Below are 23,877 nucleotides of genomic sequence, written 5' to 3'. Positions count from 1 at the left end.
CTTGCTCTGCTCCGTGTCTGCATTTGAAACGCACAGCCCAGCTCCCTGCGTGGGTGCAGCGGAGACAGGACAGGCTCAGCAGCCCCCGGAAGGAAGGCCACCCGTGGCAACACCCCGTCCAGTGGGGTCAGGCACTCCCCAACGATGGGGCGCTAAACGGGATCCTCGCCGTCGTTTTACCAAAGTATTGGCCACACTGGGTTGCAATTTTCTCCAAAGGGAAGGAGGAAGTGCTAGTTGATGGCCTTGATTTTGAAACACAGATCTGTAGAACCGATTCTTCCCTTCTCCCAGGGAAAGCACCTTTGGGGAGGGGGCCGGGAGCTCGTGCAGTGCAGGAGCCCCACCCCCCACTAGGGATGCAAAAGCCCCGAATTTGGGGTCACAGTCTCCGTCCCAAGTTCCGGAACTTCCCACCGCCACCGTCATCCCCAGCACAGACACGCCGTCTTTCCCCCGTCCAGTGTCTTAGTAGTCATTGGAAAAGAGTGTGAGCAAAGAACGGTGTCAGAGGACAAAGGGCATGCCCAAGTCGCCACCCTGCCCCCTTCCATCAGCACAGGCGAGCCGACCCAAGTCCGGCCGGACGCCCCTTCCCTGGAGGACGAGGCTGCCCTTCTGATCTCTGTCTCCTGCAGTCTCATTACCATCTTGACCTTGGACACCGAGTGCAGACCGTCCCGTGCTCCCGCTCCAGGACAAGCCCGCCAGACTCAGCTGCAAGATCCCGGAGGAGAGGACGCACTGAGCTAAGACCCTCCCCAGCCAGCAGGAGGGGTCTCCACTTACCCGCACCAGCTGCTGTGGGAAGGGCCCTCGGGAATTTTCCGGCACGTTGATGGGTGGGATGACCCAGTCTCGTTTCTGTCTCCTCAGCCCGTTGGCATTCTGGTGCTGGGGCCACGGCAACAGCGTGTCATTCGGAGGCTGAGAGGCGTCCAGACCGGCACTCGGCTTCCCTTTCTGCAGCATTAGTTGGAGGGGGGAGAGAAGAGTCAAAGAAGTCTGGTTAAGTTCTGCGCAGAGGAAAAGGCATCTGTTCAGAGAATCTGTTCTGTCCTAGATCAACACAGAGAGACTGGATGATGCTTGGGAAAGTGGCTAAGTGTTAGGGGGAAAAAATCAAGCAACGGAAGAATGGGGAAAAAATCACAAGGGAAAACACAGTTTATTTATTTATTTTTATTTTTTTAATATTATTTAATGTGTATTCATTTTTGAGAGAGAGAGAGAGACAGAGTTGGACCAGGGAAAGGGCAGAGAGAGAGGGAGACCCAGAGTCGGAAGCAGGCTCCAGGCTCCGAGCTGTCAGCACAGAGCCCAGCATGGGGCTCCAATTCACAAACCGTGAGATAGTGACCTGAGTGAAGTTGGACGCTTACCTGACTGAGCCACCCAGGCGTCCTGGAAAACACAGTTTAATTTAAAGTTCTTGTTTATGAAAACACCCCCTAAACACAGTTGATAACCCCGGTAAACATGATTTACAACAAATCTGTCAAAGGATGGAGAGTCTCACTATATAAAGAGTTCCTACAAATCAATAAAAAATTTAAATCTTTTTGGTAACAGGAAAGGACATGAATAGAAAGTCATGGCAAAATAAAAAATCAGTAAGCTTATTAAAAATGTTCACATCTTCCGTTAATCAAATGAATGCAAACTGAAGTGACATACTCTCTTCACCTGTCAAACTGACAAGATTAAATGAATGGATCTTCAGTCCTGTGCACTGTGCCGTGTTAGTCGGCTCAAGCGATGTTTGAGGGTGTAGGAGCCGGCGTTAGGCAGACCCGGTGTCTCGTGTCGATGTGCATCCTAAGGTCCACTGACTCTGGGCGAGTCGCTCTGTCCCTCCAAACTCCAGCTGCTTTTATAAAACGGGGCTGGCAATAACAACACTGATTTCAGAGGGTTGCTATGGCAACTAAAGCCATCAGAGCCCCTGCCTATGGGGCAGCCACTGGGACTGGATGGTGGCTGAGCCCTGACCGGATGCTGCTGGGGAATAACCACAGCCTTCTGCTGCTTTGTGCCAGTCCAACCACAGCCTCAAAAATGCTCCTTGCTGTCAGCTGTACATCAATTAAAAAAAATTAGGAAAAAAACCCCCAGTAGCTCCACAGCTGGAAATTTGTCCCCAAAACACTACTTGCAAACAAACGTCTCCATATAAAATGTTCACTGCAGATGTTTTTGTAATAATATTATGGATATTATGTATACATCAAGTAATGAAAATAATCGGAAAAAACCTGTGGAGATCTGATAGCTGCAATTAATAGCCAAAAAAATTTTTGTAATGTGTATTTATTTTTGAGAGAGAAAGAGAGAGACAGAGACAGAGCGTGTGTGGGGGAGGGGCAGAGAGAGAGGGAGAGAGAATCCGAAGCAGGCTCCAGGCCCTGAGCTGTCAGCACAGAGCCCGGCGCGGGGCTCGAACCCACGTACCGTGAGATCATGAGCTGATCCGAAGTTGGATGCTTAACCGACTGAGCCCCCCAGGCGCCCCTAAATTGTAGTTAAAATGCAGAATGCTATGTTTGTATCTTGGGATATTACAGAGTCATTAAAAGCTACCCTTTGGAGACAGGGACATGACGAATGTCCATCAAATAATGTAAGTGGAGAATGGCAACAGAGTATACACATAGCACAAGTCCCTATTTGTGTGTGTGTGTGTGTGTGTGTGTGTGTGTGTGTGTGTAAGGACACAGAGAAGACCGGAAGGAAACATCAAAATGTAAACTTTTGTTTTCTCTGCTCACCAGTGAGCTTTACCCAATTTTACTCTAATCCTTTTACCTTTCTGTATTTCTGAATATTGCAACATATATGACTTTCTATAATTAAAGGAGCCACAGCAGAGCTTCGCATACACACGCGGTGTCCGCAGACCCTCACGCACGCGCCCGGCGTCTGTGCGGAGCTTTGAGTACGCACGGTGTCTGTGTGTGTGCCGCCTCCTTGCTCCTTTTCAAGGTGCCCCAGCACTGTTTTCATGGCTGGTGCTCGTTTGACTCTGCTTTGGAGCCAGCTGTACATCACGGCTCACGAGGCAAAGACAAACCTGGAATAGGACAGCCCACGGGACCTGGTCACAGTCCACCCGCCTCTAGCCACGGCGGGTCCCACCCTCTGCCAGCAAGATGGGCCTGGGTGGTCTGAGCACGGCCGTCTGAGGACCCAGGACCTTGCCCACTTTTTTTTTTTTTTGCAAAATAACTGCATAGAAATAAGTTAAGTACATGTGGACAAAACTGCCTACTTGATGAAAAGGTAAACTCTTCCCGAATCTACAGGCAATGCCATGTGGACAAGCCACAGGGGAAGGAGAGACCCCCTCTGGGACGCCCCCCAGGCCCCAGCGGACTCCCGGCCCGAGCTCCTGCAGTCGAGCGTTTGAGGCAACTAAAACCACAAGCCTTTCGTCCACCACTCCCCACCTTCATCGGAGAGGGGCCACGCAAGGTGTGCACGTCCCCGGGGGGCCTTGACTTCTGTTCACGTCAAACCAATGGCTGCTGTGACTCATCTTCCGGCTCTCAGGATGACACAGCGATGGGGTCGCATCCTTACTTTCCTCCGTGAGCTTCACAGAGAACCACAGAAACGCTTTCAGAACGGTCCTGGCCACACACGGTCCCCTCACAGCCCGGGCACAGACAACTGCCTTCTCTGCCCACATGAGTAGCTGACGCCTTGTGGGCCGTGAGCGTCCCCCGCGGTCTCTGCCTGAACTCCCCTCGCTGACTCAGCAGGACGTGTCCTCAAGCCCACTTTCCTAGGGAGGCACAGAGGGGGCCTCAGAGAGGCCGGGTCACTTCAACGTTTTTTTTTGTTTTTTGTTTTTTTTTTAATTTATTTTTGGGACAGAGAGAGACAGAGCATGAACGGGGGAGGGGCAGAGAGAGAGGGAGACACAGAATCGGAAACAGGCTCCAGGCTCCGAGCCATCGGCCCAGAGCCCGACGCGGGGCTCGAACTCACGGACCGCGAGATCGTGACCTGGCTGAAGTCGGACGCTTAACCGACTGCGCCACCCAGGCGCCCCGAGGCCGGGTCACTTCAGAAGGTCACACAGCTCAGTGGGCAGGGACAGGATCTGAACCTGGGAGTCAGACCTCAAGACCGGAGCCCCTGGCTGACTGCCACCCCTCACTCGTGGGTCTCGTTGCCTGGAGGTCACATCCCCTTTACCCGTCCTCAAGTCATGTGTGCGGAGGCCCGGCAGGAGTCAGCGTTCCCGGAGAACTGCCTGCAGTCTGTGTTAAGGAGCCCCCAGGTGACGGATGCGTTCCACAGCCCGGTCTGGGGGCTCCTCAGCTCGCAGCTAAATAGTTCGCCTGTCCCCGGGCACCTGCCCCGGGAGGAGGGACAGGGTTAGTGTTTGTTCTTAAGCGTGTCTGCTTGAGGGCAGCCTGCCGGACTTGGGAGCCTTGCACGAGATGCCAGGGAGCCCCGGCCACAAGCACAGCCCCGGGGGGGAGGGGGTGCTGGCCATCTGTGGCTCCCCCGATGTCTCCCCCAGTGACGGTGCGGAGAACACAGGTCTGCCCCACCGGCAAGGCTTGGGCGCCAGCAGGCAGAACGCTCACCTGAGTCCTTTGTATTTCAGGCTCGGGGTTTTAAGGAGTTTTCATAAAGCTGCTTTTTTTTTTTTTTTTTTTTTTTGAACTGCTTTATCTTCATTTGCTGAGGACGAGCTTGCATGGCGTTAATTTCCCTAGTGTTGTTTAAATAAATTGCACATATTTGCTACTATTTTAAAGCTGTGAGACACATATAATAACAAAATCTGGCGAAAATCGATGCCAGACCCGTGCAGCCTCAGCCTGGAAGACACGCCCACGTCTCCGGGCAGAAACGTTAGTGCAGATGATCGGTTGCCCCCCTGGAACGAGCGTGCCGTTCTGACACGCGGTCACCCTGGGCCCACTCGGAACACGGCGCCTAAATATTTCCTAACGGATGACACCCGCGGATTTTCCCAACGTGCTCCCGAATTCTGTATTTCTGAGTAAATGATGGCCGGGTGCCAGACAGCGGAACGAACGTGACCTCTGTGCCACTGTTACTAGAAATTATACACGTGCGTGTGTACATACAGGGTGTCTATAGGTGCGTGCGTGTGTGTGCGTGTATGTGCAATGCACGCAGGTACGTATGTGTGTGCACGAGTACGTGCATACACGTGTACGTGCGTGTGTGTTTGTATGCTGTGTGCGTGTCTATAACACTATAATTTTCCCAAAACCGACAGCCCGGCATCATGATAGGCTGGCCACACCCCATCACTGGGTCTTTACAGTCTCATCCAAGCTAGAAGAGTCATTACTGGCAGGGATGGGGGCGGGGGTCCTCGCTGCTGAACTGACCTTTGGATCCGGCCAAGCTCACACCTGCACATCCAGAGAACAAAGAGCCCTGAGGAAATCACTGGGTCCTGCTGTCCTCTTACTGGATGCCCAAGGAGGTGTGGTTAAGAGGTTAACTTCCTGGAGGTGCGGACAGCTTGTGGACGCACCCCGCCCGCAGGGGGCCGAGGCATTATTTTGGTCCCATGCTGTGGGTGCTGCCCTGCCTGGGAGGTCGTTGGGCTTCACGGCCACTCACTCGGCACAGAGCAAACTCAGTGGACAGATGTAAACGTGGGGTTCCCCATGCTTCCTGAGTGCCGAGTAAGTGACCCTCAACCTCCACCCTCAACTGCTCGTGTGGAGTGGCAGGCCAGGAGCCCTGATGACAGTGATGGCTGTCACGGGTCATGGGGGCGCCATGGGCCCAGGTAATCCCCGACTTAGTCCTCAGGACAGCCACACTCTCCATGGGACAGTGATCAGCACGGAGCCAGGAACAGGCGAGTTCGAGCTGGCACTGCAATTCAGGCCATCTTGGGAAGGCATAGATGCTTCAGGGGGATATTCTACCTGAGTGGGGTACTGAGGGGTGAATAGGAGTTTGTTGTCGGGAGAATGAATAGCCAAGAAGGGGCAGATGTGGAAGCAGGACGGTGTGGGTGCCTCAAAAATCAGGCAGATGCCCTCATGAAATTCAAGGGCTGTTTGGGGCCTAGAAATAAAGTAGAATGGAGGGGCGATGTTGCAGGCTTTCGGGGTCACAGGGCTGGTCTGACACGGGCTGCTCTTCACCGGCCCTGCCGGTATTTGTTTTGACCCCTGCACCCCCAAGCCTTGGTTCCTCTTCTGTGAAACGAGGAGGCCCTTACCGGGGGCAGTGTAGATGACAAGGTGATACCGAGGGCATAGGGCAGATGGCGGGGTTTCAGCCCTACTGTCAGGCTCACGGTGGGGAGAAGAAACCCAAGAAGGGTCACGCCGGAGGGGGCTCTGCAGGCTGGACTGGACTCCCAGGGGTGCAGAGAGAACAGGGTAGGGGGGCTTTAGCCTGGACACCTGGGGGTGGTGGCTTGGCCTGGAATGAGCCCCGAGTGTTCAGAGGGGCAGGTGGGCTTAGGACTGTCCCATAACCTTATATCCCAGTTAAGGAAACTGAGGCACAAAGAGGAGAAGGAATGTGTCCAAATTGCCTAGTAGTGAGGGCGGGGCTGAGCCAGGGGGCGGTGGTGGGTGGGGAGGGGGGGACAGCCCAGGGAGGAGACTTCCTGGATGCTGGAGGCAGGGTTTGGTGTCCCTGGATGGGCCCATCCCAGAGCCCTGTCCGGACATGGGCAGGCGTGAGTGTCCACCTTGGCATCGAGCTTGGCACGCCATCTGCCACGGTGGCCTCCCCCAGGCGGGGAGGGCACTACCCCCGGCTGCTGGATGGATGGGCTCCCTGCCCTGAATTAGGGTACGACAGGGCGGGGGGGGACCCCCCACCCCTCACTACCTGGGCTGCTGGTCTCCCTGGCCACACGGGTAGAGCCCCACCTGCCTCCCGCCCCACCCTCCCCTCCCCTCCCCGCCCCTCCGAACACCCCAGCCACACCCCTGCTCAAGGCTGCACACTCTTGGTGCCCAGGTGCCCCAGGCACAGCCCACCCCGCCCCGAGCACGTACGGGCATTTCCCAGAAGGGGCAGATGAAGGGTGTGGAGCCCGGCCACCTGGGGAGACGTGTCTCGCGGTGCAGACACGCAGAGCCACACTCTCACTCGTGAAACCCTAAATCCGCTATTTCTTAATTAGCTTTATTCACAAAGTGTTTCCCGTTTCCGATCGCCTCTCCCTGCTGAGTCTGAATCAGCAGTGCTCTGTACTGGATTCGTTCTGCTGACGTTGCTCTGGGACCGGGATTTAGGGGGACTTTCTCAGGCCGGCGTCCCAGTGCCGGGAGTGGGGCCTCGGGGGGGTCGCTTACAGCTTCTGGGCCTTGGTCTCCAGGCTCATGGGGCTGGATGAGCTCTGTGCTTTGGGGCCACCTGGACAGCTGGGGTGCAGGGTGTGGGCTGAGGCCCTGACCTGGGGGGGTCAGCCTCACTCCACGACTTGGGGAGGGGTCATCCCCCTGCTGGGCTGGAGTCTGGACTCCCTGTGTCAGCGGACACCGACTTCAAGGAGACAGAATGCCATCCTGTGTTTGCACAGGCTGTGGGGCTGGTCCCTTTGCAGACGGTCTGTGGCACCTGGGGGCCCAGGGGACCCAGGACTGGTGGCCTTAAGGTCCCTCCAGGCCAACCTGTGTGGCCCTGGCAGGTCCCTCCCGGCAGGCTCTCTGGGCAAGTCCCAAAGGCAGGTGTCCTCTCTCCCTAGGGATAATGTGACCTGGCGCTTGCACTCAGCACCACGGTTGTTATTTTAGGGAGAGAGGTGGGAGGTAATGGACCTGAGAACAGAAGGACGGCCCACCCAGGACAGCAGCCTTCCATTTCAGCGAGGCCGAGGCCCCCAAGTTCACGGGCAAGCTGCATGTTAGAAGAAACCATCCTTTCCAGCCCCGAGCCCTGCCCGTCCAAACCTGCACCCCAACAGCCACCTGCGAGGCCCTCTCCCCAGGCGGGCTTTCCCCCCACCGGCCCCTCAATCGGCACATTATTCTCCCACGCTCCCGGCAGCTCTGTGCCGCCCGGTCCTGCTCTCCGTGCACCACAGGGCTGTTCTCTGTGTCTGACTGTGAGTGTAATTGAGTGTGACCTCCAGGTGAAGTCTTCAGGGATTCCTTAATATGAGGAAGAAGCTGGGTCATTTCCCTCCATCATCAATTCACCAGCGAAAGGTGAATAATGCAAAACTGACCTGAGGCAGGATTTAAATTATCGCCTTTTTTTTTTTGAAAAAGGAGAAAAAAAAAAAGAAAGAAAAATAGTGCCAGGGGAAGGCTATAATCATCCATACCTCCAATCGACATGCAAAGGGTTATAATTCATCACATTCTTCTATTATCTAACCATTCACCTGTTAGGGGCATAGAATTATTAAGCCGAGCGTGAGCACTGGCTGTAAGTAAACGGGCTGACTCATAAAACATCGGAGGTGAAGGTAAACAGGGGGGATAAATAATCAAGCGTCCGCCTTCGGGACAGAATCTCCAGGTGTCTCCCTGGGGTGACTCCCCCGCCATCTTGGCTGGAGGTGGGCATTAAGCGGTGAGTGTGTGAATGTGTAACAGCGTCCCTCTTTCCTTGCGACAGGGACACAGACGGCAGGTCCCGCCACACCCCCTCCTGACCCAACACAGTGGGCTCTGCAGGGTGGGGTCCAGGGGTCTGCACGGTGGACACGCTCGGCGGGGGGAGGGGGGCATTGGAGTCAAGCACCAGCCCCACAGGGCATAGACGTGATGCCCAGGGACACTAGAGAAACAGCAGTGTGTGGGCAAGGCCAAGAGAAGAGCCTCTTGAACAGACAGGCGGGGTGGGAGGAGCCCAGTGCAAAGCCCGGGCTCTGGAGCACAGCCGGGACTGCGCTCCCACGCACGGTCCTCAGGCGGGGACACTTGGCGCTTTTGCAAAGTGCGATGGGTACAGAGAGCGTGGGCCACTCTCCGGAGCCGTGGCTCAGAAGTCACTCCTCCCAGGAGGCGGCACAAACCCGGGAACGGCTTCAACATTCCCACATGCCAGATCCCAAGGGCTGTGTTTCTAAGGGGCGCCCAGCAGCCCCGACCCCTGAGGGTGGGGTCACAGACGACAGACAGCCTGACGTCCCCGACAGCCCATCCCACCCCGTCCTCAGGTCCTAGGCTGACCTGCTGGATGCTCCCTTCACACCTCAAATTCCTTCCACTTTGAGACAAGAGCATGAGCACAAGTCCATCTGATTCGATGAAAGAATCCATGGAAACATTTTCAAGTTAGTTCCCTGTGGGACATGCCATGTGGGTGCAGTGTCCTAGAGACGTCTTCTTAACCAAGGGGGTCCTGGTCGGCATCCCGAGGCGTGCCCACCCCCTCCCCCTTGGTCTGCATTCCCCGAGTCGGTGCCTCTGGGGAAGGTCCCCGGGCCACCTGATGTCTCTGACCGGCAGTGCAGCCCTGCAGACAGACCCCTGTCACCCCCAGCCTCCCGGGACAGGAACATCTGCACTCACGGGATGGAAGGCTCTGGGGGCCCTGGTGAGGCCACGAGCTTCTCTTTTTCCAAAAATAAACCAGCCCTTCCCTCCCATGACACTGAGCAGTCTCCAGAGAACACAGCTGGTGCGTCTTTCCTTTTAGCCAAGCTGCCTCCGCCGGGGTCCAGTATGGGCTCCCGGGGCACCTGTGACCTCTCACGCACACACAGAGTGACCACACGCCTATTTGCACAAGCTCATCCGACCGCTCTCGGGTGGCCCTACTGTTTGGTAAACACGTGGCCAGTCTCAGCCATAAACACGAGACTCAGGGGCAGGGGTTCCAAGGTGGCCGATTACACAGGGGTCGGCGGTCGGGGGCTGAGTGGGGTGTGACGTGCCACCCTGCGCCGTGAACTGGCCCTACCTCTGACGGCACGAGGGCGGTGAGGGTCTATCCCCTGAACCCGAGCGTCGTTTCTGCCTCTGCCTCTGGCTCACCGCCCCTCCTGATTTCACCGCCTCCCTGCGGCTCTGGGTTACAGGTGCGTCCATAAATAGCGTGCCCCCCACCCAAGTGTCACACGTGGCACTGACTTTCACTGAGGGCAATGAGATTCCTAACGAAAGAGGCACTTGAGTCTACACCAATCGTTCACTCCTCTCTTCCTACTCCCCTTTCGACGTGCATTTGAAAACCGGTACACGTCTGCCTGCAAGCGTGTATGCTTAAAATATTTAGGGTAGCGTCGGCACCCTTCTGGCTGGTTTCCGTGGTAGCTGAGGATGGACAAAGTAAAGTGGTATTTACCAAACACAAAATGAAACAAGGGAGACGTATCCCCGTTCTCCAGCAAAGAGAACACGCAAGCCATTCTAAACACACATTTGCATGAGGTTGGTTCCGAGACGTGCTTAGTGGAGTCTCTTTCCGCGACACTGCTGCGTGGAAGAAGGCGCTGTCTCCCCCATGCACCGCTATGGTATTTCTTACTTCCGATCTCTTCTAGGAAGGGGAGGGAGGTCGTTTTGAAAACTCCCACGGAGAGCGTACAAAGAGAGGTCTCCTGAACAGAACAGCATGGTTGCGCCTTCAAGTGTCTATTTGGGAGGAGAGTCTTAGTGACGGTGACAGTGGGGGGCCCCCTGGCCTCGCTCAGGCACGCCCAGGCCACTTAGGGAGGGGGGGGGCTGGTGCAGCCCTCGCTCACACCTGGCCAGGTGGGGGTCCTGGCAGGTGCAGTGACCGGTCCCGTCATGCAGCTGCAGCTGGGCCTGGCCCTTGGCCCCTCTCTGCCCTGTGGCCGGTAGGGCGAGTGCAGACACCGAGGGCGGTCCTGACACCCCCTCCCACCGGGGTCAAGCAGGCCGCCGAGGTCGGGGAGTTGTGAGCGGCCCTGTGGGAAAGAGTTCAGTCACCGCTGCTCAGGGACTTTTCCCGTCGGCGCCATTTTGTTGGGAAGGTGTCATGTGAGATGGGCAGTCTGTGTGCAGACGTCGTGCTCGCGGGCCATGATGAGGATCCCCATCCGAGCACAGAAGAGCAGGACAGGAGACCCCACAACGTCCAGACAGGCCCCTGCGTGCGGGCGTGCGTGTGCGTGCGTGCCCTCGGCTCACTGCCCCGTGCCCGGCCAGCCTGCTCACGGTCCCCGCCTCCCCAGCTGGCCCACGGCCCCCAGCGCCCGTCTCCAGACCGGGGCCTGCACACCTCGGCACTGCCGACATCTGGAACTGGGTCATTCTCTGGGGTGTGGCCGTCCTGTGCATTTGTAGGGGGCTGGGTGGCAATCCTGCCCCACCCACTCGATGCCAGAAACACCACCCTCCCCCCGCTGTGACAACCCAAAATGCCTCGAGTCTTCTCTGAACGCCCTGGTAGAGAACTTGCTCTAGAGAATCACGAAAATTGTTTGGTTACAAACATCTTACATGGGATTATTCTTCCGTTTATAGGAAAAAATACGATTGCGGTAAAAAAAACAAATGAAATTAAATCAGCAAGTTAAGCCAAACTGTGTCACTTTTTCTGGGAGCTGTTAGCGGTGAACCGAATGGACTCTCACACACGGGTGTCAATTGGTGAGAAAAACGGTCAGTTTCGCCAGCGTCGAGGATTCTGGAAGGCTTCGGTGAGGACGTGGGAAGGGTCTGACGGAGAGCCTTAACTCAAGGCGACTTCCCGTTATGTTCCCCCCGAAAGGCGCCTGGGGACTCTGGGCCTCCAGTCTATTCCCAGCGTCTACTGTGGACGTGGGGCCCACGGGACGGGCTCCAGGCCATGTCAGCGCCCCGCCGGCGGGTTTCAGGTTCACAGGTGTCCCTGTCCGTGCTGGAGGCTCTTGTCGTGGCGGAAGGTGCCCGTGACCCCGTCGCTGTTGTTTTCACAAACAACTTCAGGAGTAAGGATTGTGTATTTAACCAAATACCAAATGGGAGCCCAGGCCTTGGAAGGAACCAGAAACCTGTGCTGGTCTGGAAACCCAGTTCGATTTTCATCTGAAACAGCTACAGGAGGGCAGCGTGGACACCTCACGCCCCACACTTCCTGGGGGGGGGGGTTCTCTGCAAGGCCCCCAACACGCTCACGCACGCACACTGGCCCCATCAAGAGCCACAGGCCCCGGGGCGAGGGTGAGCAGGGCACACACGGCACACGTGTGTCTGCAGGGCTCACGGTCGCAGGCGTGCACGCCGTCTCCGCCCACCTGGTCCCCGGGGAGGCAGTGCACGGAGAAGCGCCCCGAGTGCCGGCGGCCCCGCAGCCCAGGCCTGGTGGGGCCGAGACGGGATTCTGCCAGAGGACGGAGAAGCCGGGGTGGGAGGAGGCCTCGGTCTGGAGCGCCGGCTTCTTCTCGTGTTTTAGGGCTCAGCTCAGACGTCACCTTCCTGAGCCCCGGACACCGCAGCGGCCCCTGCCTGCTGCTCAGCCCCCACCCCCCCAATTCCCGGTGGTGTCCCCGCCTCACAGAACAGAGACGCGGCAGCACTCCGTCGTCCTTCCCCCGGGAAGGGGCGTGACCTGGGACCTTTCTGACTGCCTCCCAGGAAGCCTCCTTGCCTGGCCTGGCAGTGGCCCTCCATGTGGGGTCCACGGTGCCGTGCGGATCAGCAGCGAGCCACCCGGACTTCTCCGGCTCACTCCCCATCAAGTCTCGCTGACACGGTGCCTGGGGTAGTGTCCCTGCTGGGTCTGGCCGGGTACCTCATGGGGGTTCTCGCTGGCTCTGCGGAGGTCCTGTCACGACCGCCCCGCCCCCCCCCCCCCCCCCCAACCCCTCTGCAAAAGGAAGGGTTGACTCGGGCACCGGTTCAGGGCCGTTCGCAGCCTGAAACATCATCTACGTTTGACCTTCTCCCTGGTGCCTCCCGCTCACCGCAGGCCGGGAGAGGCAGGGTCGGGGACAAGTCACACTTGCCCCAAGGGCCCTTCTCCGAGACCACAGACAGACCAGGAAGCCGAGAGGCACCTTCCACCAATGAGAACAGTCGCTGCGTGCTTCATGCCAACAAACGGTTAAAATGCCGTGAGTTTGAGAAGTTTTGCTCACCCCTGGAGACCCACGGGCGTGAGGGCGCTGACCGGGCTGTGGCCGCCAGCTCCGGCTCTGGACGGGGACCAGCCCAGCGGTTTGTGCGGGTCTCGGGTGTGGCGATACACGAGAATCTGCAGGTGTGGCTTCCCCGGGGCGGTCCCGCCAGGAGCAGGCCCCGCGTGCGGCAACGTGGGCTGAACCCACGGGAGCGCGGGGCGCGTGAGCACTCGGCTCCCCACGGAGAACTGCGGATCCTGTCTGCACCTCGCTGACCACTGAGGCATCTCCTGGAAGGTTCTTTCTGAAGACACACACTCCATTCCCTGGGTGCTTTCCCAAGGCGACACCTCGCACGGAAAGCCTCATGTGGGCCCCCCTTCGGTTGAAACCGCCGAATCTGGGTGTCAGGGTTCAGGCAGGGGCACGACAGCCCTGTGGCGCTCACCTGTGGGCTCTCCTGACCTGGCCGGCCTTACCATCTCTCGGGTGGAGGGCGGGAACCGGTTCTCCCCTCCACTCCACCGGGGACCAACCTGGGTGCCCTTGGTGATGCCGGTAATGGGTTCTGGCCCGCGCTCAGGATGCAGGGGTGACAGACTGTGGGTCTGGGGGGCAGACCCTGAGACGGAGAAGTGATGGACCACAGAGAGGAAGGCTGTTGGACCGTGAGGCCTAAAGCACCAAGATCTTGGCCACCCTTGTCCTCACTGTACTGGGGACCCAGGCGGCTGTATGAAGGGGACTGGAGGGCATCCGGAGCCCTGGGGGGTTACACGGGGTCTGTCTGCCCTCCGCTCGGCTGGCGGATGAGGCCACACACCTGCTGAAAGCCACTGAACCACGGCCTGGGGGGTGTCGACAGCAGACATTTACCGTCTGGGTTCTGGAGGCCGGTAATCCGAGGTCAAAGTATCAGCAGGGGTTAGTTCTTCCCAGGGCCGAGGGGGAGAACGCGTCCGGGCCTCGCTCCTGGACTCTGGTGCTCTGCCGGCGACCTCTGGCCCTCCTCGGCTCACAGAAACGTACTTGCTGTCCGTCTCCACCTCCAGAGAGCTCTGCCTATGTGCGCATCTGTGTCCAGACGTCCCCTTTTCCCGAGGACGCCGGTCACTGGATTGGGGCCCCCTTGAAGGACCTCACCCCAACAAAAGCCTGTTCACAGTCTCATTCCCAGCGGCCGAAGGCCAGGACCCCAACATACACTCCTCAGGGGGACGCTTTCAGCCCACACGCGTGGGGAAGCAGATACCTCGCGGCAAGATCCGCGCCAGCCTCTGGGCCCGGCTGGGTGTGGGCGCCTCTCGGCTGAGCGTGGCTTTCATAAACGCTGACGTGCGCGTTAAGAGCCAGGATTCGTTTCATAAACAACACTTTCTTTTTTGCAAACTATACCCACAGGTCCCATATTGCCGCCTCCAAGCGCCACCGCAGCCAGTCCGCTGACAGCCGCGCGCGAAACTTTATCTTCAGTATTTACTGTTAGGCCAGAATATTGCTCTGGTTCCTCAGGGGCGATTCGGCACTCCGGTGGGAAATATGTGACCTCATTTGCATTTTCTAATTGAATTGCTATCAGCTTTCCTGCAAGACTGCACAGAAAAAAGTTCTTCCAGATTCCAGCACTGCTGGTATTACCCATAAAAAGGCCGCCTTTGAATAGTTGCTAAGAGAGGAGAGGAAAGGAGGAGAAGTGTTGCCAAATTCGTACGGTTCACGTAGCCGTCCGTGCTGTCCAGCCCCACCGAGTCGCTCAGACACCGGGCACGGAGGGCGGGGCTCGGAGAGAGCCGGACGCGAGAGACTCGGGATTCACAGAACCGGGAAATTGGGGGGTCCCTGAGGGATGTGCTTCGGAGCTTTTGCAAGAGCTTCTCGGGACTTTGCAGCCTGTAGTTGACTGCTCCCGGAAAAGGGCGCTTTGTGTCTCTAGAACCTTCTGCCGGCCGCACCCCCCACTCACCTTGTCCCCGTCTGAACTCCCCGCTGTACCCAAACCCGGGCAGGAAGCCCTCGGCACGTGCTGAAAACGTTCCACCTAGAGCTGGTTTTGGGGTGTGGGGTGGGGTAGGGGCCAGTTCACCTTTTTTCCTCAAGGGCACCCCATCAGTCCAGCATCATCTACTGGAAAGACGGTCCTTCCTCCATTACCCTAGGGAGGGCTCGGCAAACTTTCTGCTAAGGGGTCAGACAGTGACATATTTTAGACACTGCAGGCCAAGAAGTGAAATTGAGGCTATTAATATAGATACTCATACAACCATTTAAAAACACAGAAACCATTCTTAGCCTGCAGGCCATCAAAAGGCAGGTGGCAGGTCAGCTCTGGCCGCGGGCTGTGGTGCGCTGACCTTGGCCACAGAGCATTACTCTGCACCGTGCACATATGACAAGGTTTATCAAGCTGGATACGTGAAGTGGGAGAATTCCGTTGTACAAAAGTGATACCTCCACGAGGGTGAATTTTAAAAAAACATTACCTCTTTTTTTCTGTGCTATTCTGCTCCATTTGTGCATCTGATTGTTTTTGCTCCCAAACTACCCATTTTGATTACTGTAGTTTAGTGGTTCTCAAGTGGGGGCGATTAAAAAAAAATTTTTTTTTAAGGTTTATTTATTTCTGAGGCAGAGAGAGACAGAGCATGAGCGGGGAAGGAGCAGAGAGAGAGAGGGAGAGACAGAATCCGAAGCAGGCTCCGGGCTCCGAGCTGTCAGCACAGAGCCCGACGCGGGGCTCGAACCCACGAACTGGGAGATCATGACCTGAGCTGTAGTCGGACGCTGAGCCGCCTGAGCCACCCTGGCGCCCCAGGTGTTTCTTCATCTATTTACGAGCAGCCCGGCATACAGCGACCCACCCTTTCTGCTCCTCCGGGGTTCCGGCTGGTTTGGACGGGGTGCCTGCTTGGCTCTCTGGACAAGTTTATAGGGGTGAAGTTCAACGCGTCCTTACGGCGGGTAGAACTTCCTGTGTGGCCACCACGTGTGCGCGTGCCCTTGGGATAAGGATTTGAGTGGAAATTGGCTTGTATTAACGAAACAGCTCAGATTTTCTTCTTACTTCAGTTTTGCTAAGCTGTGCACTTCTGTCATTTCAGGAAGATTCTCAAATATGTTGGTATAAACTGTAGGCAAGACACTGAAATGCTGGGCGAGATCGGTCGTGAGGCCGAGTTTTCACTTCTGACGTGGACTGCTCTGTCTGATCAGCTGGGAGTTTGGAGTCAGCTGCTGTCTGGATTAATTCTATCATTTTCATTTCATTACTTTCTCCTCTTGCTTTGACTGTTTCCTCCTTTCTATTTTGTTTCATTTCACTTCTTTGTCTAATTTCTTGAGATGAAGGTTCAGACTGCCAGCTTCCTCCCTCTTTCCGCTCTCACGGGCATGTCAGGCTGGACCCTGCATCCCGCGTGGCTGTGGCTCCAGCTGCCGCTTCCCGGGCTCAGCTCCAAATACTCTGTAACCGGCATGGGATTCCTTTCCTACCCGAGGCTCAGTCAGAAGTCCTGACTCAACTTCCACACCTGTGGGGACTTTTCCTTACTTTCCTCGTGACGGATTTCTAGCTTCGCTGCTCGGATTTTCTACCTCTGGAGTGTGGGGCGACCTGGTTGGAGGTTCGGCCTCCGGCCGCGTTTCACGCAGGTTTTACGTGTATTTGAAGGTCATGTGCACGGAGCCGTGGTTGGTTTCTGTTTCAGACCTGTCTCAGGGAGGTCAGGCTTGTTGAATCTGCGTCTAATCCTCTAGTTCCTTGCTGGCATTCTGTCTGCTTGCTCTAAATGTTCTCAGAGGTGTTCGCTGAATTTTGCCGTTAATTGAGTATTTGTTTATTTCTCCTTTCAGTGCCACTAACTTTTGCCTAAATATTTTGAAGCTGTATTATTAAGTGCACACAAATTTAGGATTCTTTTTTTAAAAGTTTATTTATTTTGAGAGAGACAATGGGGGAGGGGCAGAGAGAGAGAGGGAGAGACAGGGAGAATCCCAAGCCCTCCGTGCAGAGCCCAATGCGGGGCTTGATCTCATGAACTTCGAGATCACGACCTGAGCCGAAATCAAGAGTCAGATGCTTAACCAGGCGCCCCTTTTTCTAAGTTAATTTATTTATTTTGAGAGAGAGAGAGAGCAAGAAAGAGAGTGAACAGGGGAGGGGCAGAGAGAGAGGGAGAGAGAGAATCCCAAGCAGGCTCTGTGTTTTCAGCACAGAGCCAGATGCAGGGCTCCATCCCACGAATCACGAGATCATGACCTGAGCCGAAACCGACTGAGCCACCCAGGCGCCCCAGATTCGGGATTCTTATGTTAACAGAGCCCCCACTTTCCTCCTGATGAGTAACTCCAAGGCTTTCCCCCCACGTCTTTCCACTTGCAGCTTTTCTCCACCCTTATGCTTTTTAGATCTATCTTCTATGACCTGCATGTAGCTGGGGCTTTTCTTTAACCTGCCAATTTGTTTTCCTTTAATTACAGCAGCTTATCTATTTTCATTTGTTTTAATGATCAACGTATTTGCAAACCCACCATTTTACTCACAGAGAAAAATGGGGTTCCTCTACTCTTTCCTTCCATTTCTTTGACGTTTTTTGGATTGATGTTTTAGTATTCCATTTTCCTATCTATTACGTTAGAACTTAAACAACTGTAGGACTCTTTTTTAAGAAAGACTTTTTAAAATTTATTGTTATTATTATTATTATTATTTTTTGAGAGAGTGCAAGTGAGCAAGGGGCAGAGAGAGAGGGAGAGACAGTGTGGAGCTAGATGTGGGGCTTGAACTCACAAACCGTGAGATCATGACCTGAGCCGAGGTCAGATATATAACAGACTGAGCCACCCAGGCGCCCCAAGAAAGACCTTTTTTTTTTTTTTTTTTTAAATTCACATTGATAATAGAGGTAAAGGACAAATTATATTTTTAAGGCATTTAAAAAAAGTGTTGCCTAAGTTTGCAGACTAGAAGAGGCGAAAATATATACATAGGAAATACCCAGGATGCTTTGCACAGAGCTGGTCATTAAGTTATCTGGCTACAGCCTAATGCTTTCATCTATAATCACGTTAGAATCCCATGAAAATCCCAAGGGAAAGTAACTATCTGTCACTACGATAGGTATCTTTTTCTCAATTTGATACAAGGCAAGACTGACTCTACGTAGACTTTAGGTAACTCAAGTTAAGATATACTTTATGGCCCGAAATACTGTCTACCTTGGTCAGTGCCCCATGTGCCCACCACTGTGACCTTGCAGTGGTTTTCCCGGATCTTCTAACAGGGGTCTTTGTCTTATCCGAGTGTTGTATTAGTTTGATTTCCATCATCTTCCAGGACAGAGGGAGCATCCCAGACCCTCCAAGTCTGTGCACCCTGTCTGCAGGTTACCTGTCCTGTATCTTTCACCCCCGCGGTGTCACTCCCTCACTGCTCACAGCTATTTCCGCCTACTTAACCTCATGGTTTTTCATTCTGGGATTCCATCTCGAAGCGTCCTGTTTCTGCCTGTGTCAGAGTCTGTCGTGGCGCTGCCTGAAAGGCAGTTTTCCTGGGTCACAGAATTGTCTCTGTTACCACCCGCCACCTTCTGGGCCCTACCGTCCCTGCGAGAAGCCAGCTTCTGTGTCACCACTCCACCTTCCATGGAGCTCGGTCTTCTGTCTGCTCTCGGATCTATGTGGCTCTGGTTTTCAGACATTTTACCATAAAATACCTGTTGGGACTGAAGGTGTGTGTCCCCCGAATTCATACACTGAATCCCGACCCTCAGGTGTGATGGCATCAGTAGGTGGGGCTCCCGGGGGGGCTGTGATTAGGACCAGAGGAGGAGGTCATGAGGGCTGAGCCCCCGTGATGGGCTTAGTGCCCATTAGTGACTTTCTAAAGGTCATGAGCAAGGGTGCTTCCTCTATCCGCTCGCTGCCAGCTGAGGATACAAGATGTCCGGAGAAGCAGTCCAAGAGAGGGCCCTCCTGGGAACCTGAGCACGCAGCCACTCTGATCGCAGACCTCCAGCCTCCAGGACTGTGAGGAATACATCTCCGTTGTTTACGAGCTCCCCCGTCTACGCTCTTTCTTTACAGAGGCTTGAATGGACTGGGACCGTGCTAACCCGCAATTTTCTTTGTGTTACCCCGCTTAGAGGTCAGGGGGCTTCGAGTCGACGTGTGGATGTCTGCTGTCAGTTTTTGGAATATCTTCTGCCATTGTCTTTTCAAATATTACTCCTGTTCCATTTTATCCCCCCTTGTATTCCGAGCGTGCACATGTCAGAACTCCGTGCTACCTCTCCCATGCCCGTTACCGTTTACTCTCTTCCTTCTGATATTTTCTGCTTCACTAAACCTCTCTTCAGCTGTGTCTAATCTGCAGAAAGATGGACTCTTTGAACTCTTTCTTTCGTTTGTTACATTTTTCAGTCATAAACGGCTCAGTTCTTTTTTATTCTTCTAATCCTCTGTCAAAAGCTTGTCTTCAATGTGCTTGAACACAGTGAGTGCAGTTATTATCATATCTGTCTGATAACTCTGTTACCTGGAGCCACTCTGTCACCTGGAGCCATTAAGGGTCATTACTGTCTTCTGTATCTGACTTTTGTGCACCTTGTCCCGTCCCCACGGGTGCCCAGTGACTTTTAGCCGAGTGCTAGACATTGCGTGTAAGAGAAGACGGGGATAATTTGAGGCTTACTGAGATACTTTTCTTTTTTTTTTTTTTTATTTTTTTATTATTATTTTTTTTTAATTTTTTTTTTTCAACGTTTTTTATTTATTTTTGGGACAGAGAGAGACAGAGCATGAACGGGGGAGGGGCAGAGAGAGAGGGAGACACAGAATCGGAAACAGGCTCCAGGCTCCTAGCTGTCAGCACAGAGCCCGACGCGGGGCTCGAACTCACGGACTGCGAGATCGTGACCTGGCTGAAGTCGGCCGCTTAACCGACTGCGCCACTCAGGCGCCCCACTGAGATACTTTTCACCAGAGAAGATTTACATTTGCTTCTTGCGGGTGGTGAGGGACATCAGCCACACGGCATGACCTTAATCCATGTATAGAGGGTGACCTTATTCAAAGGTTGTCATTGGTCTCTGTAGGGACTTACCAACTAAGTGACTCAGTGTCTCGCACAGACCCTCCTCCCTGCCCCGCGCACCCCCCTGAGGAGGGTCCAGTGGCTGTGATGGGCACAGGACCACAGGACTCTGGGGGATGGGGCCATGCTGATGACAGCAATGAGCCCTGTCCTTGTGGCAGGGGCTCTCCAGAGTCTGCAGTCTGCATGAACTCACATTATCTCACATAATACTCATGACAAGCCTACTGTTATCCCATTTTCCAGAGTAGGAAACCTCACAGAGGTCATGTGACTCGTCCCAAAGCATCAGCCAGTAAGAGGAGCCTTGATTTAAACCTTAACCCAGGGCAGCCAGGCTCCTTATGATGCTGAGCTCAGCCGTGCCTAGGAAGCCAGTTTGCACTCCTTTCTGGAACATAATTCTCCCATGCAGCAAAGGGGCTGTGGTTGCACGGCTCGGCGTCCCTATCTGTAAAGTGGGGACAGTGACAGCACCTGCTTCCAGACGTTTTGAGGGTCAGAGGAGTGGCCACCTCTTAGGGCAGGGCCTGGGTAGGGTCCTAAAAAGTCAGGACAAGGTACCCTTGGTTTGAATGTGAGAGGAAGTGGGGTGCCATCAGGTGACGTGGAATAAATAGAGAAGGGCTGGGTTGGGTGAGCTGCAGGGACTCTGCCTGCCACGTTTCACACACTCAGGGGTGCTGTCCCTACAGCACTTTGCAGCTGGACTCCCTAGGATGGTGTGAGCCTGGGACACGGATTCCCCGTCCCCCCTCTGGGCGCTTGTTGGGTGGGCCTGACGTGGGGCGGGAGGGGCTCTAGTGGCGGGGACTAATTGCAATCACCTTCCAAGAGGAATCGGGATTAATTGCATCAGAAATCGCTTCGTTAACACGCCTAACAAAAGGTGTCATTATGTTTTCAATTAGCGCCTTTCATCTGAGGCCTTCCACAGGCTTTGAGGAACTCTACCCTCTGCTCACAGGCTCAGGGTTTCTGCACTGCGATCAGGGACGTGAACCTTGACCCTGCCAGCCCCTCGCCTAGAGGGAAGGGCCCCCCCGGGGCCCGCCTTGCTCACTCTTTTCTCATCGGCACTTTGTCATCATCACTCGGGAAAGAATGGAAAACCACGTCCGTCTGTCTTGGGGTCTGTAGCATCCACATGGCGAGGCTCGCGAGTCTCTAGGGCGCCTTTGTTAGAAACTCGTTTCCATGCCTGGTTCAGTATACCCATGAGGCATGAGGGCACCTGACCTCCTTCCCAGGCGGATCAGCCCATCACCGAGGAGGGAGAGCTATCTGCCCCGTCACCACTTTCTCTCTCTCTCTCTCTCTTTTAGGTTTATTTATTTTGAGAGAGACCGAGAGAGAGGGCGAGCAGGGGAGGGGCAGAGAGAGAGGGAGACAGAATCCGAAGCAGGCTCCAGGCTCCGAGCCGTCAGCACAGAGCCCGACGCGGGACTCGAACCCACGGACCGCGAGATCACGACCTGAGCTGGAACCGAGTCAGACTCTTGACCGACAGACCACCCAGGTGCCCTGCCGCTTTCTCTTTTGAAACGTAAACCACCTCCAGTTTGTTTAAAAGCAGGATAAACAACACACAGGTCCCTGTTTTCCCAAAGTGGGTTCCTTGGTACACCCGTCTTGCAAGGTGTTCCAGGAAGAGGGTTCCCTGATCAGCCGGCCCGGGAAGCTCGAAGACCACCTGCCCCTGGGGCTCTGGGTAAATGTACAGAAAGGCATCTGACCAACTTGGTTTAACCCTCTGCTTCCCAGGGCCTTTTCCTGAGGGACTGCCTGGGAACACAGTTGAAGGTATGTTCTTTTCTGCTAACCCGCCGCACACATTGACTGCATCAGGATAATTCGGGGCCCTCTTAGCTGTGAGGGTCTCGGTCCACGTTCTCCCTCTGGTGGCTGATGCCCGGGTGTCACGGGCCTGTCCCGGGGGCCAAGCAAGCTGGAACTTCCGGCTCACCCAGCAGCCCCAGGCCTGAGGCCAATGCCGCGGGCAGGAGAATTTGGGGCGCCCGGCGAGACACGGAAATGCGGGGCCTCTGTTTTTAAGGCTTTCAGGAGGGCGAGAGCCATGTATCAAACCAGGCCTGTGCGCCTGCCCGCAAGGCCAGCGTCCCTCGGGAAGGCGGCCGTCCGATGGTCCTCTTGGGCAGACACAGCCGGCCGCGTGTCCCATGCTCAGGGGACTCTGCAGACGCCGTGCCACAGTGACCTCAAGGAGAGGAGGGAGGCCACTCGCCAAGCCCCGCGTGGGGCCACATCTTACCTTGTGTGCCGGGCGCGCAGACGAGGGCTGGGCCACCAACAGCCGCACCACGGCGTCCCATCGCTCGGCCGTCTGGCCGTCCCACGCGGTCACGGTGAAGGCCACCTGCTCGGAGGGGATCCGCAGCTCCCGGGTGGCAAAGACCGTCCCGTCCGCCCTCACTTTGAAGTCCACGCTGTTGGTCTCATACTGGGTCCCCTTGGTCCCCAGACAGCTGCTGAACGAGACTGCAAGCGGAAAGGAAGACAGGGTCAGGACCAGCCCGGTGCGCAGGGGGGCGTCACGGGCGCTCACGTGGCTGCATGTCAGCAGCGGGTCTCCTGATGCGCAACACGGGGGAAAACAATGATTTAAAACCGACTTTTTGACCTTCAGGGAACGTGCTTTCTCTCTACCCCCAGGGAAGGGGTGGCCGGCCTCAGAAACACCACCTCCCCCGTCACCGTGTCTCAGTCCACTCCGAGTCCGGCCGTTAGAGGCGCCACGGGGATGCTCTGCCCGCAAACGCTCCCTCGTCCGACCCCACTCACTGCCTGCAAACCTCGTGCCCCCAGCACCCTCTGGAGCCCCGACGCGTCCGTCTCCTCAGCCCGAGGACTCTGGGTTTGGGGAAGGAGTGGGCCAAAGCGGTGTTCTGAGTGAGGCCGCGATCTGCTGTGGTCTCTGGTGCGTGTCTTTCCTCAGGGACCCCACCCGACCCCCGCGCGCTCTGTCAGGGCGGCTGGGCCGGGTCCGGGGCCGGCGGCGGCCTTCGGGTGACCCGGACGCCCGGCGGCTGAAGCAGCCGGCGCGCTGACGCTGTGGCCCGTGCGCGGCTTTGCTTCCCGACCACGAATCAGGCACCGAGGTGCCCGCCCCTCCTAGTGACTCCGTTGCCGGTCATCGTAACCCCGCGCGGGAAAAGGCACCTCGGGAGCCGTGCGTTCGCTGGGACCACATCGGCGTGGCTTGTTTTCACACGATTGCTTCTTTTTTTTTTTAAATTTTTTTTTTTTTCCAACGTTTTTTATTTATTTTTGGGACAGAGAGAGACAGAGCATGAACGGGGGAGGGGCAGAGAGAGAGGGAGACACAGAATCGGAAGCAGGCTCCAGGCTCCGAGCCGTCAGCCCAGAGCCCGATGCGGGGCTTGAACTCACGGACCGCGAGATCGTGACCTGGCTGAAGTCGGACGCTTAACCGACTGCGCCACCCAGGCGCCCCTTCACACGATTGCTTCTGCCACCGCCACCACGGTAGGTAAGTTATGAGGCGCCAGCCGCCAGTGCCGCATTCCGCTGACAGAAACGATGCATAAAGTTACGTAGTATTTAGAAAGATGTGGGTCTCTCAGCAGTGACGGCGGGAGAAGTGCTTTTTCAGGCAATCTCACTGTCACCGCTTACGTGATTTAATTACTATTTATTCCAGAAACTAAAAAAAGCATCTCACGGTTACAGTGGATAACGCGTTTCTCCCCTGCGTTCACCTTGTATGGTTGCTTTGCCTCGGAAGAATACAGAACGTACTCGCTCCATCATCTACACG

The 23,877-nt window shown here is 55.7% G+C and overlaps 1 protein-coding gene across 4 annotated transcripts in view; it reads right to left on the bottom strand.

Moving 5' to 3' along the window:
- The window catches only part of CDH4 (cadherin 4), a 540,313-nt gene that overhangs the window by 129,207 nt on the left and 387,229 nt on the right, over nucleotides 1-23,877 (bottom strand). For all 4 annotated transcript variants that reach the window (XR_009249149.1, XM_058686129.1, XM_058686130.1 and 1 more), the window contains exons 3-4: nucleotides 22,351-22,577; nucleotides 790-963 (exon numbers count right to left, since the gene is read on the bottom strand). Coding sequence is in view for 3 of the 4 variants with exons in the window: in XM_058686129.1 (XP_058542112.1) it covers nucleotides 790-963; nucleotides 22,351-22,577 (401 nt within the window). In the remaining variant the exon portion in view is untranslated. The remainder of the gene's footprint in view (nucleotides 1-789; nucleotides 964-22,350; nucleotides 22,578-23,877) is intronic.

The sequence above is a fragment of the Neofelis nebulosa genome, chromosome 9 (genome assembly GCF_028018385.1).
Source record: "Neofelis nebulosa isolate mNeoNeb1 chromosome 9, mNeoNeb1.pri, whole genome shotgun sequence".
NCBI lineage: Eukaryota > Metazoa > Chordata > Mammalia > Carnivora > Felidae > Neofelis > Neofelis nebulosa.
Note: the sequence above shows the minus strand (reverse complement) of the source record. Positions and strands in the feature narration are given on the sequence as shown.